This window comes from Parambassis ranga, chromosome 2 (assembly GCF_900634625.1).
Source record: "Parambassis ranga chromosome 2, fParRan2.1, whole genome shotgun sequence".
NCBI lineage: Eukaryota > Metazoa > Chordata > Actinopteri > Ambassidae > Parambassis > Parambassis ranga.
In genome coordinates, this window is record NC_041023.1 from 31,006,580 (window position 1) to 31,024,119 (window position 17,540).

Here is a 17,540-nt window from a genome sequence, read left to right on the forward strand (position 1 = left end):
AGATAAATAGAAGTGAAAGAGGTTTGCAGTCCCAGCAAGTCTCACACTGAGTTTCACAGAGTTCCTTTCGTTTCTACCACTGCACTCTGTAAAGCCAGTCATTGGCTTTCCATACTGAAGCTCACCACCACTGTAGAAGGTTCTTCCCTTTCCTCATCGTGCTCCCTCCTTAAATTTCCCCAGGGAGCAGGGAAGAAAGAGTGGAAGGGGTTAAAGATAATATCTACTTTTTCCATGTCCTGCTCCAAGTTTCTTTCTTAAAACCTGTTTTCAAACTGTGTCTGCTTCTTTTTCGCTCTCTTTAACGTTTAGTAAACTCTTAAGAGGAAGCCACGCATCCTGGTGTTATGCATATTTACTGATAAGGGGAAGATGGTTCTTCGTGGAAGTGGCTAATCAGAACACTGCTTAGTCTCTTAGTTGCTACCCTGGAGATGCTATTAAACCAAGATCAGAGAGATTTCTAAGGAGCTATTACAAGTTTTATTATACATCTGACCTCATGAGAAGAGCTCTGTGTAAGTGAATTTTGCTATAATAATGTGTTTCTAACTACAGGAACTCCATGTATTTGGTGGTCCATTTGTTTACAGGATTGAATCAGCCCTTTCAATCTGTTTTCCTTTGTAGTGTAGAATCCCCTAGATGGAAAAACTGGAGACAAATTATAAGTTCCTGCCATTCAAAATAACATAATGTGTATTTTACATGTCCATGCTGATTGGTCAATACTGTGGTTTCATTGTGGTTTAAGTGGGGATACAATAAATTCAGAAATAAACAGTATGTTCTATAAAGATCTGACAAGAACAAAACAAAGACAAGAACAGCTTTTTTTTTAGCATTGTTAGCTTATTCCTTGCAGAGTTAGTCAAGAGATGTTGATCTGTTGATTCATCATGCAATGAGGTGCATCCTACATATAGCAATGTATTGGTATTGGTTATTGGTGTTGTGCAGAGAAGCTCTGCAATCACAGGGTACACTCACACTTGTTTATAATCAGAGCCGCCTATATATTTGGGAAAGAAATGCTTAACTTGGACTTGCTCTGCAACCCTTAGAGCCTCACACTAAGGGGAGAGCTGCTGAGAACATGTTGTTTTATTAATGTGGTAAATATATGATTGTTTTCTTCTGAAAAATTAAAAATTGAACAGTGTGTTTTGCTCAATTGTGTAATGACAAAGTTGGCACATAATGAAATTCAACACTGTGTTGATGGAGCATAACTACACCCCCTGCATACTTACATGGTTTTCCTAGTAGACACCTGTTATCATGCCCCAGCCTCAAGGCCAACCAGGCTTATTTAGAAAAGTCACGTGGACGACACACCTGCACACTGTGGTCAGTGAACCTTAGCCTGACTCTGGAGATGCAGACAGAACCACTGCAGCTCTAAATATAGGTCGAAGACAAAATGATCGTGTTGTTAAAAACGCTGACACTTCGTCCATCCCATGTCTGCCATCAGTCACCAGCAGCTGTCTCTCATATGGCTAAATATATTATGTGGCTGCAATGCTACACATTTACAGTGTGAGGTAAGCCTGCTCACATTACAGTGTGTTTTTTAAATCAGATAACACAGACGGGGTTCATGTGTCAAACGGCCCCCCTCAGCAATGTGGAAGGTGAAGAGGTTAAGTCACACCATGGGGGCGAAAGCTAATTCTCTTTATGGATTACATCATGTATTTTTAATTTGACTGTTATACGGGTGTGTAGGAGTATTTATCTGCGGGTTCAGAATGCGGAGTTGCATTATGGGTAAAATAGGGATTTTAAAAAATTGTAGATAAGATTAAAATGTGAAAATATTAAGTGAGCAGTTAAAATAAGAAAAAAGTATATAGCATATTTTCTAAAAAAAAAATAAACAAATTATGAAATTAGTAAGTAAAATATAAAATACAGTGAGAGCTGTGTGCAGTTGGGAAATAAATAACCTGTAGTGCATGCAGGGTATAGCTGTGTCACAACTAGCCTGACAACGTAAACGATACATGGGTGTTTCGATAGTTATGGGTATCGTATGGTCTCACCTAGACACCTCTTACATACACATGACCTGAACTGAACTGGATGTCAAGGATATATTCTATATAAGGAAGCTATGTCCCTATGGCTACGTTACAGGGCATACATTTGATTTATAGCAATTTAGACATGCTGATAATTACTGTTCATCTTCATGGGCACACACTGGCATACCACTGAGGTCAAAGAGTTCCACTGGATGTACAACGCAACCAATCTCACATCTTATTCAAGTGTGTCATAGAAAACTATATTGCTTTTTTTTGTCCTCATCAGAAGAATATTAACCAGCATCTCACCCCTGAGGATGTTATACTCTCATGCTGACAACTATGAATAGCTCTTTCCTTAATGCATAGTCCATGTGGAGTAGAGCAATGTATTCACATGGCTAAACATTATAGTTTCATGCTTCTTCTCCTTGATTCTGTTCATATTTTAGTGGACAGTAAAAAACAACATAGTCCATATTAGGTCATACTGGGTGTCCCAAGGATCCAAAACTGGCACACACAATAGCAGGACCTCTCATAAATGACATCATTACTATCGTTAATGTGACAAGTCAAACATATCTGCTAAAATATAGGTAAGATGTGAAATGTGATTGTAGATCCCAAACAGAGGCTGTTGACAAACTGTCACCTTTCTTTTTATCATCTTCACAGGGTAAAAGAATGGGTGGACCAGATGCAAAAAGATTTGATCACATTAACAGACACAGCCAGTGGCATGCAGAACCTAATACAGGTAAGTCTCTCTCTCTGTCTCACACACACACACACACGCACGCACGCACACACACACACACTCTGTGTTATCAAACATATAAACCTATATCTAAAAGTAAAAGACTACTGGGGCACACTTTGTACCATTAAAACTAGCTACCTTTTCAAATTAGCTGGTTATTCCAACAGCAGTATAAGTTATATGGCAAAGTAGCATCCACTATAGCTAGTGTTAGAACTGACACCACCCTTAGGTTGTATTGACTGTTGAATGAGACCATCTTGTGTCAGTGTAACATGTGCTGCTCCTGTTACCTTACAACCTTTGTTTTAAAAGTTGTTAATGTTCTGTTTGCTGAGTCATAAAAAATCCAAACATCACAGATGTACAATGAATCTTGGCATGTAGGGAAAGGTCATCATTGATGTGCTTTGTCATAGCCTGTTAGGCATAATTTATCCTCCATTGGTGTTTGATTGGGTTTAGATGTTTTCTTTTCCCGTCCCCAACAATCTTTTCCTCCATTTTTATAGCTACCATGGGGGTGAACCCAGGTTTTTATTTAACCGCTCCATGACAGATTTATTATTGACAAAAATTGTCTTATTAACCCTCCGTGCACAACCTCAACTGTCACAACACATCTCCAGTCTATGTATAGTAGCTTCTCCTTAGACGTAACGCTGCATCATTTGTGTCTGCCAGCACAATGTACATGCTCAGATAAGATCAGCGTCACAACTATACAGTGATCGCTATAGTCCACACACATACACACACAGACAAAGGAGAAGAAGCTTTTTAGATCCACATTGATTGACATAATGCATCTGGCACTCAGCCTCCCTGTGAGAATAAAAATCAGTCAGCTTTGAAGCATCAGTGAAATCATTACAAAACATGTTTTTATTCGACGTGGCTCTTTACTAGAAATTGAGAGAGATTATTTTGAGCACCTGGATCCCACACTGCTGCTTCTGAGGACACCCTTATTAAAACATTGTAAAACAACATGTAGAGTTTAATTGGAATGCCTTCATGTATAGTAAAATGACACAACAGGTTGTAGTTAAAGACATCTATAGTATGGCATGAGATTGCACAGTTAATAACCAAATTAAAAATGTTACCTTTTAATACTAGAAGTAAAATCCATCTGACGTCAGGAGGAAGAAGACAAACACACGCACATGCTGGAGTTCTGTGGTTTTGAATGCCGGGCAAAGAAATCCCTTTAGGCTGCTAAATAATTGGTTGTTTGGCATTTGTGTTTCATATTTCTCTTTGCTGTAGCACAGTAAATGGTCTTGTTACATAACCTGACATTGCAGTTTAGTCATTGGATGTGTAGCTATCTGCTTTTTAATAACTGCGCTCTGACCATCAAGGTCCAATGAGTAACATTCTTGACTTAAGATACAGTCGACAGTCGGTCTGTGGGTAGAAAATATAAAACTCATGGGACAGATTATAATCCATGCATATTGATGTATCTATTGAAACAATCAATACTGTTTATATATATATAAGCTTTAGCTACAGTTGCGCCTATTTGTTTAGTAAAGCTAGTGTTAGTAAGTGCAAAGATGTTGCCAAAAAGTGGACAAAACTGGAAGAATCTTCTGGTTTGATGTGAACACACAAAAAGTAGTGTCACCAACTCCAGCTTTTATTCAAGATTCAAGAGATTCAAGATTCAAGAAGTTTATTGTCAAATGCACAGCACTTTACAGTTACACTGAGCAATGAAGTTCTTACTTTGCGAATTCCCTTCACATGACTTTGTACACAACTAAACTAAGATAAAAAACAGTAGACTTATTTTAGGCAGAACATTACAATGTTATAGCAAAGTTGTGATTTTGGGTGTGCAGTCCCAATTTATTGTTATTACTTCCATTTATTGTTAGTGCATCTCTGAGTACATAAGATGTAAAATCATGTCCGTCATTTTGATCAGTTCTACTTTTCTCTGCTTTTGCTCCGTTTTAGATATATGAAAAACACAGAACACACTTCAGCGTGGCTTCCAACAATGCTACAGAACTGGTGCTAACAGCTGCTAGGAACATAGAGAAACTGCTAGCAAATCGTTCCCAGGCTCTAAAGGTAAGTGTGATCCTCTGGTGACCCTGCCTCTGTTGTCCCAGTAATGTAATGCTTGTTGTCACTGTGATTTTTGGAGTTAAACTAGAAGTAAAAAAAAAATGGAAGTCCTACATTATTTATGAGATCAGGTTCAGCATCTCTCCTCGGACAGAGAAACTCAGGGCCCAGGGAAACACACAAAAACAATCTGCTTCTCTTCATTTCACGTCAGAATGGAGCCGCTGCTTCGGGCCATGCACTGATCCAATGTAAGCAGACATTCTCCAGATAGGTTACCTAATTCGAAGTTACCCGTCTGTGTTGCTTTATGCCAAAAAATATCTATACTATATATCAGTGTTCATGAATCGTTTGCTGTTTTGACAAAAGACAAATGGCTCTGTTTACTTTGAACTTTACAATCCATATAACAGAATGAAAATGCTATGATGATTGTAGTTAAGTATCCCTGACAAAGGTCACCTTATGTAGATAAACTCTTGGAAGGTTGACCAAACAATTTAAAAACATTGAAAAAGTTGTTAGGTTGTGTCAGATTTGGTTTCCTGGTTTGTGTGAACCACACAGAACAGGGCGACCTTTGACACACTGTACCGTGTAAGCTTCAACATCACATTTTAAGCCAAGTTTGGAGCATTCTTCAAGCTTCTCTAGAAGCTCTTTGTTCCCTAGAGGATCAACCATGGTTATTTTTAGTATTTTTTTATCCACTTGCAGGTTGGACTGGCTTAATAATGTTGATATTGTTATCATCCAAGTATAATTTGACAGTCCTCATTTTAGACAGTTTGAGGGTGACCTCCAATAAACAACTCGATGATTGTTAGTAAATATTAGAAAAAAGATAATTTTTTAATGCCAGCAAACCATTAATCGTTATTGTGAGAACGTTAGCATGCCGATATATCTCTTGATTTCCTTTCCACATGTCATTACAAAGCACATTGAGCTACATTGATCTACACAACCTTTCCCTGCTCCTTACTTTAACAGCATCTGGCCAACTAAATTAGGATCTTGGGACGCTCCCAGTCTCGATCAATCCGACTAAGAAGAAATATCCAATTAAAGCCTGACAGCCTGTTGCCATGGTTACATTCTCATTGATTACACCATCAATCCAGCCAGCCATTTTGCTTTTCTTACATCCTGATAATTGCCAAGGGATGAGGGACAATTAGTTTTGGGTGTTGTTGTGTGGCACCTTGGGAGAGAAACGTAGCTGCTCAGTGGATTGATGGCAGCTGAATAAAGATGTTAAACTCCAGTCTCTCTTCTTACATTTTGTCAACACCATCTGCTGTGTGTTTCACCTGTGCGTGTTGATGACAGTTGTTTAGTTCTCTGCTGTGTGAAAACAGTGACGGAGGGATGATATAACTTTTTTTTTTTTACAAACACCATATGCTGATTCTTTGTTCCTCTCAGGAAATATATGCACTACATTAGCATTGAAGAGTAGATGCCCTGTGGTGGAATGGTAGCTACTTTAAAAACGGTGGTCTGTTTAATGAAGTAGAATCTTGCCAGCTTTATTGCAGTCAGTAAGGGACCATAAATAGTCACAGGAACCACAATTGTAATGTAGGTAGTGAAAGAACGACTGCCGCATCTGTAATGCTCTTGACCTGACCTACGCTAATCTAATAATCTTGTATGAGGTAAAGAATCCCCTCTCTTTGACTCACTATCCTCCCTCCCTTTGTTTCTCATCATCTTATCTTCCTTCTTTCTCTTTCAACTTCACCCATTTTGATGTGCCGATTACACACAGCATGAAGTGATCATGTATGGGAGCATAGCTTTCTGTCTGATTGAGAAATTGAGAGAAAAGACGATGACTGGAAAGAGACAATGATAGGAAGGCTATGAGTGCACCGTGAGGCAGCATACAAAAGACTAGAAGCCACAGGCCAGGCCACCCTTCCATTAGGATCTTAGCCTCTTGGTACCCAATTCAACAGGCAGCACTCTGTGCTCGTTCTTCCGGCACTACTTGAACCCAGTAGACCATTAATGTGACTCATAGAGTTATTAGAAGCTACTACACACAGGTACATAAATAGGCATCTACCTACAGGTACCCACTTTTAACCTAATTCTAGATATTCTGTGGCACAATTAACATGTTTACAGCCTGCTGCAAACAGAAGCTTTGATGTTAATAGATGATTTTAGGATTATTGGTGCAGAGTCAGCAGTACCTGAAGGAGGAGGTGAACCAAACAGTTATATCAAGGGAGAACACTGCTTATTCATTCCCTCCAACTCATGCCAGACCAGGGATCCGAACCAGTGAGCCATACGTGCTTTACCGAAACAAATCCAAGGCGTCACCAGATAATGAACATGGGCATTGTAACTGACTGAATTCTCCCTGAAGCTGGTGAATACAGTAAGACATCACACTTTAAAAACAGCCCCTCCACACCCCCCAGCCATACAGTTGAGAGAGTCTTGTGCTTGAAATAAGCAGAATAGACACCGCCACTCTCACTGGTGGCATTTTCTCTTTACACTAGGCCAAGTTGTCTCCTCTGGCTGTGCTTTGCAAATGTTTATTTGCTTGTGTGTCCCTGGGTTTGTTTGTGAGTGCAAGCAATTGCCCACGAACACAATCCCATTAGAATGATGGCTGCTGTCATTAAGTTAATCAGGGGCCTGCTTGGATTTGCTGTCTGTCAATCTGACATCTGCCCATCCTGTCACCTCAATTCAATCACTACATTTGATGAAGGCGCTCCCTTGACATGCAATCTCTCAAATGTTGGCAGCTGTGGCCGCTTAAGAGAGGATGGGGGGGATATTTCATCGCAGCTCAGATTTATGGCACATATCATGTTTATATCAAATTCATAGAGGGGCACACTTTGTGTTGTGTGACAAAACAAATTACACTTCCAAAAGCCTGATTCACACAGAAAAAACAGACTTTGTTAGTGCTATTGTGTAGGGCTGAACGAGCTGTCGTTTTAGACTGAAAATTGCGATCTCAGATGCGATTTTGAGATCGTCGAAGCCATGGTTTTTTCCACTGCTCCTAATTGAATCAGGTTTTGTTTTGTCAAATGCTATGGCTGAAAACAAAAAGAAAACGGAGGAACTGGTCCCCAAAATGAACTCCACATTTATGTTCGGTACCGTTTAGGAGTTACTTAAGTCTCAATACTGTATTTATTGTTTAACCTTAGGAGGCACACTTCAGTCTGTTTAAATGACCGTTGAATAATACTTTACAGAATTACATTAGTGTTCTTTTTAATCTATTTGAAATAAAGCTTTATTTTGTTCTGTAATCGTTATTTAAATTTTCATGTTTATTGAAAACTAATACTGAGTGCACGTTATCAGAGTTTACTTTTAGATCTACTGATAGTTTTTGAGAAGTGACAGAGTAGGCTACCTGAAGTCATTTACACAGAAACATGCAAATTAGTGTCAATGTAAAAAAAAAGTGATAAAAACGTGATCGTGATTTTATCATTAAAAAATTGTGATATAAAATCGTTGCCATATCGCCCACCCCTAGGTATGATGTAAGTTTCTGTGATCTTTGCAAATGCTCATGTGCACTAAAACTTGATTTGAAAAAAATCGTGGATGAAATCGAAATCGCAATATTTGCCAGAAAAATCGCAATTCAATTTATTCTTAAAATCGTTCAGCCCTACTATTGAACACATGAAATACAGGCATAATAATATAGCACTTTTTTCTACCCACTGTAATCACAATTGAGTGTCTTGCCCAGGGATGCATTGCATGCAGTCAGGGGAACTGGACCACCAACCTTATGGCTAGTAGACAACCACTCTCACCTTCTGAGGGCTGTGCCATTCTTCTGTGGAGTTAGTTTCACCAATATACAGGCCAGAGCATTCCATCTATTACATTGTCTCTGTTTGTCCCTGGGAGTTTTCCCACCCAGTCACCCACATCTTACAGCCTGGCTAGCTCAGACTAGACTCTTAATCTCAGGGTCGTGGGTTCGAGCCCCACGTTGTGTGAAGAAAATTTTGAGCAATTTCCCCCTGGGAACAGTAAAATATTTCTGATTCTGAAATGGACCGGGATGTGGTGGTAGCCACAAAAATAAAAGAACCTACAAACAACAGGAAGAACCACCGCATCCCATTCCATTTAATTGTTATAGCTGCCAGTCCGCTGTGTATGATGTTAATTTTTGCATCCATGGTGCCCAAAGCTGTCCATATATGTGTCTAATTGAGTGCAGGGTCCCAGCAGTTTTAACAACATACTTAACACATGGCACAGTGTCAGAAATGATTTGATTCGTTCAATTGACCACTGTATGTAAAGCTCATGAGCTTCATCAAAAAGAATGGGATTTTACTTGTCTTTGTCAACAAAAGGTTTCATTAGCTTAGAATGGTCTGTTGATATCTATCTGGGGAGTAGGTAATTTTCCTTAGATCCTGCCATAATACTACGGTGGCTCAAAATGGACAAACCAACCTCTGGAAAGTCTGAGGGACATTAACATATAGAGTGTCCGCCACTGTATGTTTACGTAGAAAGGGAGAAGTATTCTATGGGATGTCAATAAATCACATATAAATTCGAACCTGCACCCTCCCCTTTTATTCCTCATGAAGAATCTATTTGTTTAGATTACATGGAAAAATAGTCATTATTTCCTTATGAATATTTTTTTCATGCTAGCTGTCACATTTTGATCTGCCTTACATTTGGACTTTCATTTACTGTGGCTCTGCACCGGTAACCAGAAACTAAAATGACTTTTTGCTGTTTAGTTCGACATAATGACTTCAGAGTGTGGTACAGTTTGATAGATACCACTCACAAAAACTAATGTCTTGTGTTTTCCTGTTTCTCCACTCACTGCATCTTCACATTCCTGCCTACTCTCTGTCTCAGTTTTTTTTCTTACACTTTGCTCAGTTTCCTTCCCTTTGTATCTTATACAGCTGCAACTGTGTATGTTTACATGCTTTGATCATGCCAGGTGCCACTTCACACCTGTGTGTTTCGGCTATTCTAAATGAATGTTCCCTAAGCGTTGGTAATCTGACGGGGGAATTAATTTTGTAACTGCACCACTCATGGGCGATCAAAGAATTTGCCTCTTTCATGTTGCGCCACAGTATTTAGCATTCGGTGTGCGTCGTCTTTAGAAAGATGTTGAGTGAGACTGTAATTCCCAACAGGAAATAAACCACCACGGTGCTGGGAGAACTGCAAAACTTTTTAACTCAAGTCAAAACCCCTAAAAGTCTTGTTGTCATCTGAAGCTGATTATTTCCGTTTTTAAGAGCGGGAGGTATTGGTGTGTGTGTGTGTGTGTGTGTGCGTCTATCAGTCTTAGAGTTTCCTCTCAGATCTCTTTGATACCGTAGATGAGTCAGATTCTTTAGGCAGTTGCTGTCGTAGCTTAGCTTCACTGCAGCCTTGGAGAATACTGCTGATGTATCTTTACATTCAGACACCTCACTGCTTCACCTTTCTTACCTTCAACTCAATCAGTTTTCTCCTCTACATTCTTGTCACACGTTTATTCCTCCTATTCTTTTTCTTTCAGCCCTTCCTCTAAATGTGTCCTTCTGTGTGTATTCTTCGTTATTTCCTGTTAACTTCATATCCCATAACTCTGATTCTCAGTCACGCTTCATTCCCATTTTGTTTTGCCTTGCCTTGCCCTGTGTTCATCTTTTCTCCATTTCTGTCCATTCTTATTGTCTTACTGTTGGGTGTGTGTGTGTGTGTGTGGATGCGTGCTTCCATTTTAGACATTTCCATTCAGTAAAGCTGCTTCAGTCTGTATTACAATCAGCCAGCAGAAAATAATATACAATATAGCTTCTCCTCCTGTGCAGTTGTTTGCATTATTGGTTTGTAAACATAGATATACAGTATAATAAAATACATAGGGAAGCAGGACACATTTGACATTGCAGAAACAAAACTGATTTAAAGTGGGATATTGATTCCCTTCTTCTTTTTGAGAAGATCCTGTGATCTATGCAGTCATAACTGTCCAGTATGAACAGACATAATAGGTTCAGTGTGACTTGTGCTCTTATGTTTCCTTCAGTGTCAATGAGTTGTGATATTTGTTTTTGTCTTATTACATACTTCTGAGGAGTTTTTTAAAAATCATAAGCTAAGAGGTACTGGCCCATGAAAATAAAACTTGAATCCACAGAGACCGAACAAATTCTTAGCACAGAATAGAAAAAAAAACATCAGGATGGTTGACAAGGCTAGGTAATTGCAGACTTTGTGGCTAAACTTGCCTTCAAAAATTTCCACCATTTTTGTTTCTATGCTGCCCCTAGTGGGCATGTTGGTACTACACATGTGACAAACATTGTCATGAATAAACTCAAGTATGTCTCCTGCTTTGGTAGCATGAAAGCACAAAAATGCACCTCAGCATTGTCAAAATACATCCTCATAAGCCTATCATGAATCATCATAATCATTTATCAACAAAAAACAAAACTTAAGCATCACCAATAGTGAAGTTTAGTCGATGTTTAAGTTCACAGTTTAAACTGTAGATGCATTGTTTCCCTTCTCTTAGTCAGATCCTGTCTCTGACTATGACTCAAAGCCTCCTGCACTCTACAGTATATGCTCTAATTACCTCCATCATTACATCCATCCCACATGACTGTGAGCTATGCTATATGTGTGACTTGTTGATTAATCGTGTATAAACTCTCTCTGTCTCTTTCACACACACACACACACACACCCCTTTAGTCCATTTGTTCATTACATTGACCCCGACTTCTTTTTTTAGCCCGCCTTGACAGAAGATCGCCTTTGTCGAATATTCAGGCCACCTCTGACTCCTCTGACTCTGTTCTCATCAATTATTGAATCGTTCCTCTTAACCAATACTCTTTGATGGAGCCTGTGGTTAACTTCCCCCTGCGGAATAGGTCATTTCTCTTCCCACAGCGACGTAGGCAGAGATGTCTTCATTCATCATGAAACACAGGGATATTTTGTGGTGGTTACAAAATGGCTTGCTATAGCTAGCAAAGCAGGGGAAACTGATGATAAAGACAAAACTGCATCACCCAAGGATTTTTTAAAATGTTGTTAGGATATTTAGATATATGTTGTTCAACATTTAGTTCAATCTCACCAGAAAAACAACAGCAATGGTTAAAGTGTTATGGCTAAACAGGTGGTGTTTGCATAGCAGGGTGCCCTCCTGTGGTCATCTAAATATGTGCTGATGTAATTTTGGTGTTTTTCTAAACTTAATCATTGTGATGCATAAGCCAGTTACTGTCAATCAATAACATGTGACACATGATAAGATGTGACATGAGGCACAAATTTCAGAATCCTGTTCTACCACTCAATACCATACTGCCTCGTTCAAACAATATGTCATGATAGAACAATGTAGCACTAGTTTAACTCTATCGGTTCTTTTTGTCCAACATAGTTTTGAGGTTTTGGGTCAATAGAAAAGAGTCAAAAGAAAAGTCAGTTAATTGCAGAGGTGAGGCAGTTGACAGTGTTTAAGTCCCAAGACTTGCTTTTTCACTTTATTCTTATCTTCAAGTTCAGATCAGAGTTTGCATTAAAAGATTCAAACATTCAAAGAATTTTATTGTCAATTCACTCTGTGTGTAGAACATACAATGAACCAAAACACTGTTTCTCTCTCACTTCAGTGATGTGATATAAAGTCATTATATTACAAAACCTGCCCAGCCAATAAATGGTCTTGTAATAACCTAAAATGAATTGAGACAGATATGAGAGGGCAAGAGTCAAAGATGTTCTCTTTAAGATTTATCAAGGAACATGGTCCAATTCTTTGTACCCAACTTGCAGGATGCTTGTTGACAAAAGCACCTGCTTAGGAGGACATGGCAGACTGCCAAGGCCTCCCCCAGACAGACCGCCTGCACAACAAGAGCAGACTTTGGCTGGCTTGCATGCTTTTCTTAAGGAATATATAAAAAAAAGAACTAAAAGAAGTAGCACGAGGGGGAAGAGGAGTACAGAGCAGACAGCTGAGGACTGTGCTATTTGAATATTGATTGGCAAGGGTTATTTCAGACCCAGGATTGCATTAGCACTTTGGCAGCAGATTCAAAAGGCTTTGGCTGCCCACCAGAGTCTGAGCCACAATCGGTGGCCATTTTGGAAACAAAAACAACAGTTGTTTCCCACCCTTGGCCACTTACGCCAATCTAAATCTCTCAGCGTGCTTTTCCATCGATAGGAAACCAAATTTCCTTAATTGCGAGTGGGCTGTTGGCTTTGGCAGAAAGAAGCAAGTTTGAGTCTTAATTGCAGAGGAGAAAGATGGCCTGTGCTACAGTGGGGGAAAAAAAGATAATAAAATGTTTCTGGTGTCTCTGGTGTTGCCATCCACATAGGAGCTTTTGCTCTCCACAGTGCACGGACCCAGAGATGCAGCAGGTAACCATGACACCCTGGTTGCTAGGCAGCATGGGCATCATAAACAGGTTCCTCACTCCCAAAATGAATCACTTCTGTCTGTGTTAAGCTCTTTTATATTTAAACAAAATGAGAAAACTTTTATTCGAGTGCCCTCATCCACCGTAATCTACCATATGCCTGCATTAAACACAAAATTGCCTGTCTCGCGGTGCTCATGTTCATTAAATTGTCCAAGAAGGATGAGAGTGAAAGCTGTGAGCACTTGAACAGAGCTCTTTTAAGTGTTGTGTTATGTAGTGGTGCGTAATTACAGAGGAGTCACGGATCTCTAGTGTCTGCAAGTGCGTTATTAAACCGCCACTGGATGACATGCTGTGAGTCATTAGACACTGCTGTTAGAGCCCTAATCACAGGGTATACACACACACACACACACGCTCACGCTTATTACCCCCCTCATTCACAGGTTATTTTATTAAGTTCTACAGTAAAGCATCCACACATATATCAAATATCAATTGATTTTATTCCAAAAGTCCACTTTATACAATGATGTCTGTATACTACTGCTGAAATTCATCATCTAGAAATTGCTGAATAAACAACATAAATTTCCTGCATGTCACATTCCATGGGGTTATTATTGGTAATTTATGCTAATGGGAACTGGGGCTACTGTCGGCCTTTTAGAGTAACAAGTAAGATCTAAAGGGGTTAGATTAATTTAGTGAGTAGTCCTAACATATATATTCCCCTTGTCTGTAAAGCAAAGGGGGCTTGTTTGAGGAGAAAAAAAATTTCTATATCATCTATATTTGTAGAAAAGAAGAAAAGTAGACCACGTCATTGTTTTTGTTTTTTTTGGGGGCCACCTTTCTTTTATTTCAATGGCACATGTACATCAGAGTGTACTACCGCAGAAAGCAACAACCAGCCTTTACAATGATCTGCTGGATAAGCTAAGCTATCTTGATGCTGGTTGCTAGGAGAACAAATGTTTGAAGGAGGCACCCACAGCAAATCTCAGCCATTGTGGTCACTTTCATTTGTTGACTACCTAACTATCAACATGATTGACATAACGTTAGGGTTATCCTAGTCCTTAACATGGAGGTCAGTATATTGATTATTCATTAGTAAACCTACATCAATGATCCTGAATTGTGCAACACTGATTGCTTAAATGCTTAAGTCACAGTTCCTATATCTCCTGTAAAGCTTAGACTGCTGTGCCTTGAGCCAATATGGCTGCTTTCCTGCTCCACATTTGTGTGCCAGAGGAGTATGCAACATTTTTAAATTTAGAAAACCTAAACAACATATACACAGCTAGCAGTGAGGGGGCAGGTTACAAAAAATGTACTCATTCACAAAAGACAAAAGAGGGAATTGTATACAGTAGTTCTAATTCATTAATGGAAATACATTACTGTGGTATTTGTATGATGTACTATTGTACATAATTATTTCCCTCACCAAAAAAATAATTCATATTTAATATCTATACTGTTGCACAAAATGTTGAATCAGAGAGAGTGAGAGAGAGAGAGAGTGCATTTGTGTGTGATTTTGGTCACAAGTGACTCATATTTTGCCACTTCCTGGAGTGTGTGTCTGGCTGCTTTTGTCAGCCCAGCTGTCTCGCTTTCTGTGTGTCCCTGCTTTTGTGTTCGTCATTTCTGTTTTCGTACATGAAACTTATCAGATGTACAGAGAGGGAGTGTATATTTGATCTCTCTTAGTCCTGTTCAGGTAAAGACAGGAGCAGCTGTGTTTTGTAACTCATAATTATTTTTTTTAATAATGATTAAAGCCACAAAAAAGCCAAATCAAAGATGATAGAAATCATATTATTAAAAAAAACATACACCGTGTGTGTGTACACTGTAGGTGTGTGTGCATGTGCTGAACCACGACGGTGCTGCAGCTGGGTACAGCTGTAATTGGGTGGTGTCTGCAGCCAGCTGGCACACAGATAACATGGAAGGGTTTGCTGCAGGAGAGATGAGCTGTCAAAGAGGAGGACAGCAGTGCAGCCTCCAACACAAACACTTGCAAAGTTGTCGGGCTATTTTCCTGGAGTTGTAGTAGCAGTAGATGGGGTTAACTTGTGCTTACTGTACAGTTGTTATCTTTCTGGTGTTAGTGTGTGTGTAATGCATGCATGTTGCTCCTGTTTTTTTCTCCTCCTGGCTCCCTACAGGCTGAGCAGGATAGATCTGACTAAAGTGCTGCCAGTCACAACAGCAGATGCTCATGTTTCCTCTGCTCTCCCGTGCCTCCCTACACATCAGTGAGATGGCAGGTGTGTGTCTGTGTGTGTGCGCGCATGTGTGTTGTGTCCTGGCAGGACTAGATGCTCTAATCAGGCAGCCAGCTGAGAGCGTGTGTCTGTGTCAGAGAAGTGAGCGGCATGTTTACACAGTATATCTCTGTGTGGCTCTTATAAGGAAATACAGAATCACAGACAGTGGCAGCATATAGTGTTTATTGTAGTCATTACAGACAAATGATGTGTGTGTGTCCAGCAGTGTGTGAAGAGTGAGGAAATTACCAAATACCAAATACTACCAAATACTAATTTATCTTAGAGGAGAGAAACCACAATCATACTATTTCATACATTATTGGTAACTTTGTCTTTTTAATTGTCACATTGGTGGAAAAGTGCTCAGATCTTAATAGTGATACCTGTGGCCTCTTGTTGAACTGCAGTCAGACTCATGTTGCTCATACATGTGTTCACCCTCATGCAAGTAAGCTTCCTCGGGATCATGTGATCAATACCACAGCTGTTTATGGTTGTGCCACACTGATGTGTAACTGTTTTGTATTTAAAATGTCACACTATGGCCGAGAAAATCCTGTTTTCTTCAGGGAAACATGAGGTTGATATTTCAGTCTCCGGCTGCATCTCTCCGGCTGTTCATGGAGGAAGGGACTTAATGCAATAGTAACCAAACATGGTGACCATGCAACAGATGCTGGTTTTCCTTGTCAAATCTTGTTTAATGTTATAAATTTGTTTGTTTTACTGTGATTTTAACCACTTACCCTGTTTTAATGCGCAACTTTAACCAGTTGTTTTATGCTAAATCCAACTTCAATTACATGAAACATAAAACTAGGTGAAAACAAATCAGCCTGTGGTGTCAGGGGGACTTGAACATTGGAGTTTTTTTTAGCTGTTGTATGGTCCCATGGACGGATGATGTCTGATTTTAACACAACACACTGTTGTGTATTAGTAAACAATTGTTTTGTTTATACATTGTTTATTGATGGATAAAATCCATATCATGCTAACTAGTGAAGTAATGTGCATGATTGACTCAGATAGTACTTTGTTGTAGTATTAGCAACCAAGCATGCTAAACCTACCCAGCTAACTGTAATGTAGCTGCAGTGAATCAACAATTTAGGCTAGGATTAGGTTAATTACATGCTGTTGCTGTTGTACTTCGCAGCTAACAATTCATCCACATTAGCAGGCAAGCTAATTTACATAAAAAATAAAGCAATAAATATATACACACTTTAAAGAATAACCTGTGTAGATATCTGTGCATAATATTTCTGTGGATATGTGTTTGTCTGCCTCTCATTCACTTTAGTTTTTGGCTCAATTTTTATACTGGCTTTGGGTTTGTTTACATGTTTAAAAATCAGATTTTTGTAGCATAAATTGTTCCATTTGCATCCTCATCTTGTGACATCAATGGGAGATTTATGGCATTATGCAGGACATGATTCATTTTCTCCAAACAGAAGACAAACACGTGCAAACACACCCACGCTCTGTGTTTGTGTGTCTGTGTACCGTGGATTTATAGGGGATCTGTTATGAAGTGGTCACTTGAAGATTGTTAAACATTTTGCTCATTTTCATCTTGAGTTGTCTCTGCTGTTTCTCTGGCTTCTCTTTTAATATTTTTGTACCCACAGCAGCCTAATAAATGTACATGTTCACTACATCTGACAGTTTAATACAAAAGGTATAGCCCTGCTGATGCTATCTCAATTAGACCCATTCCTGTTGAGATGGGCTTACTACATAGCAACCAGTTCCACGTCTTTATTCTCAGACTTGGAAGTTAACACAGCATCATCCTCATTATCCATTCTGTAACTCAGCAATACGCTCTCATTAGTCATTCTAAAGCAGCATGCTGACATCACCAATTTTTGGGCCAGCTCATTAGAGCATCCACGTTTTTGACATGCTTATTTAGTCTCAT

The 17,540-nt window shown here is 39.3% G+C and overlaps 1 protein-coding gene across 2 annotated transcripts in view; it reads left to right on the forward strand.

The window, feature by feature from the left end:
• Positions 1–17,540, forward strand: part of LOC114447199 (voltage-dependent calcium channel subunit alpha-2/delta-1-like) — a 106,878-nt gene that overhangs the window by 11,561 nt on the left and 77,777 nt on the right. For both annotated transcript variants that reach the window (XM_028423336.1, XM_028423344.1), the window contains exons 2-3: positions 2,712–2,793; positions 4,768–4,884. In XM_028423336.1, the coding sequence (XP_028279137.1) occupies positions 2,712–2,793; positions 4,768–4,884 (199 nt within the window). The remainder of the gene's footprint in view (positions 1–2,711; positions 2,794–4,767; positions 4,885–17,540) is intronic.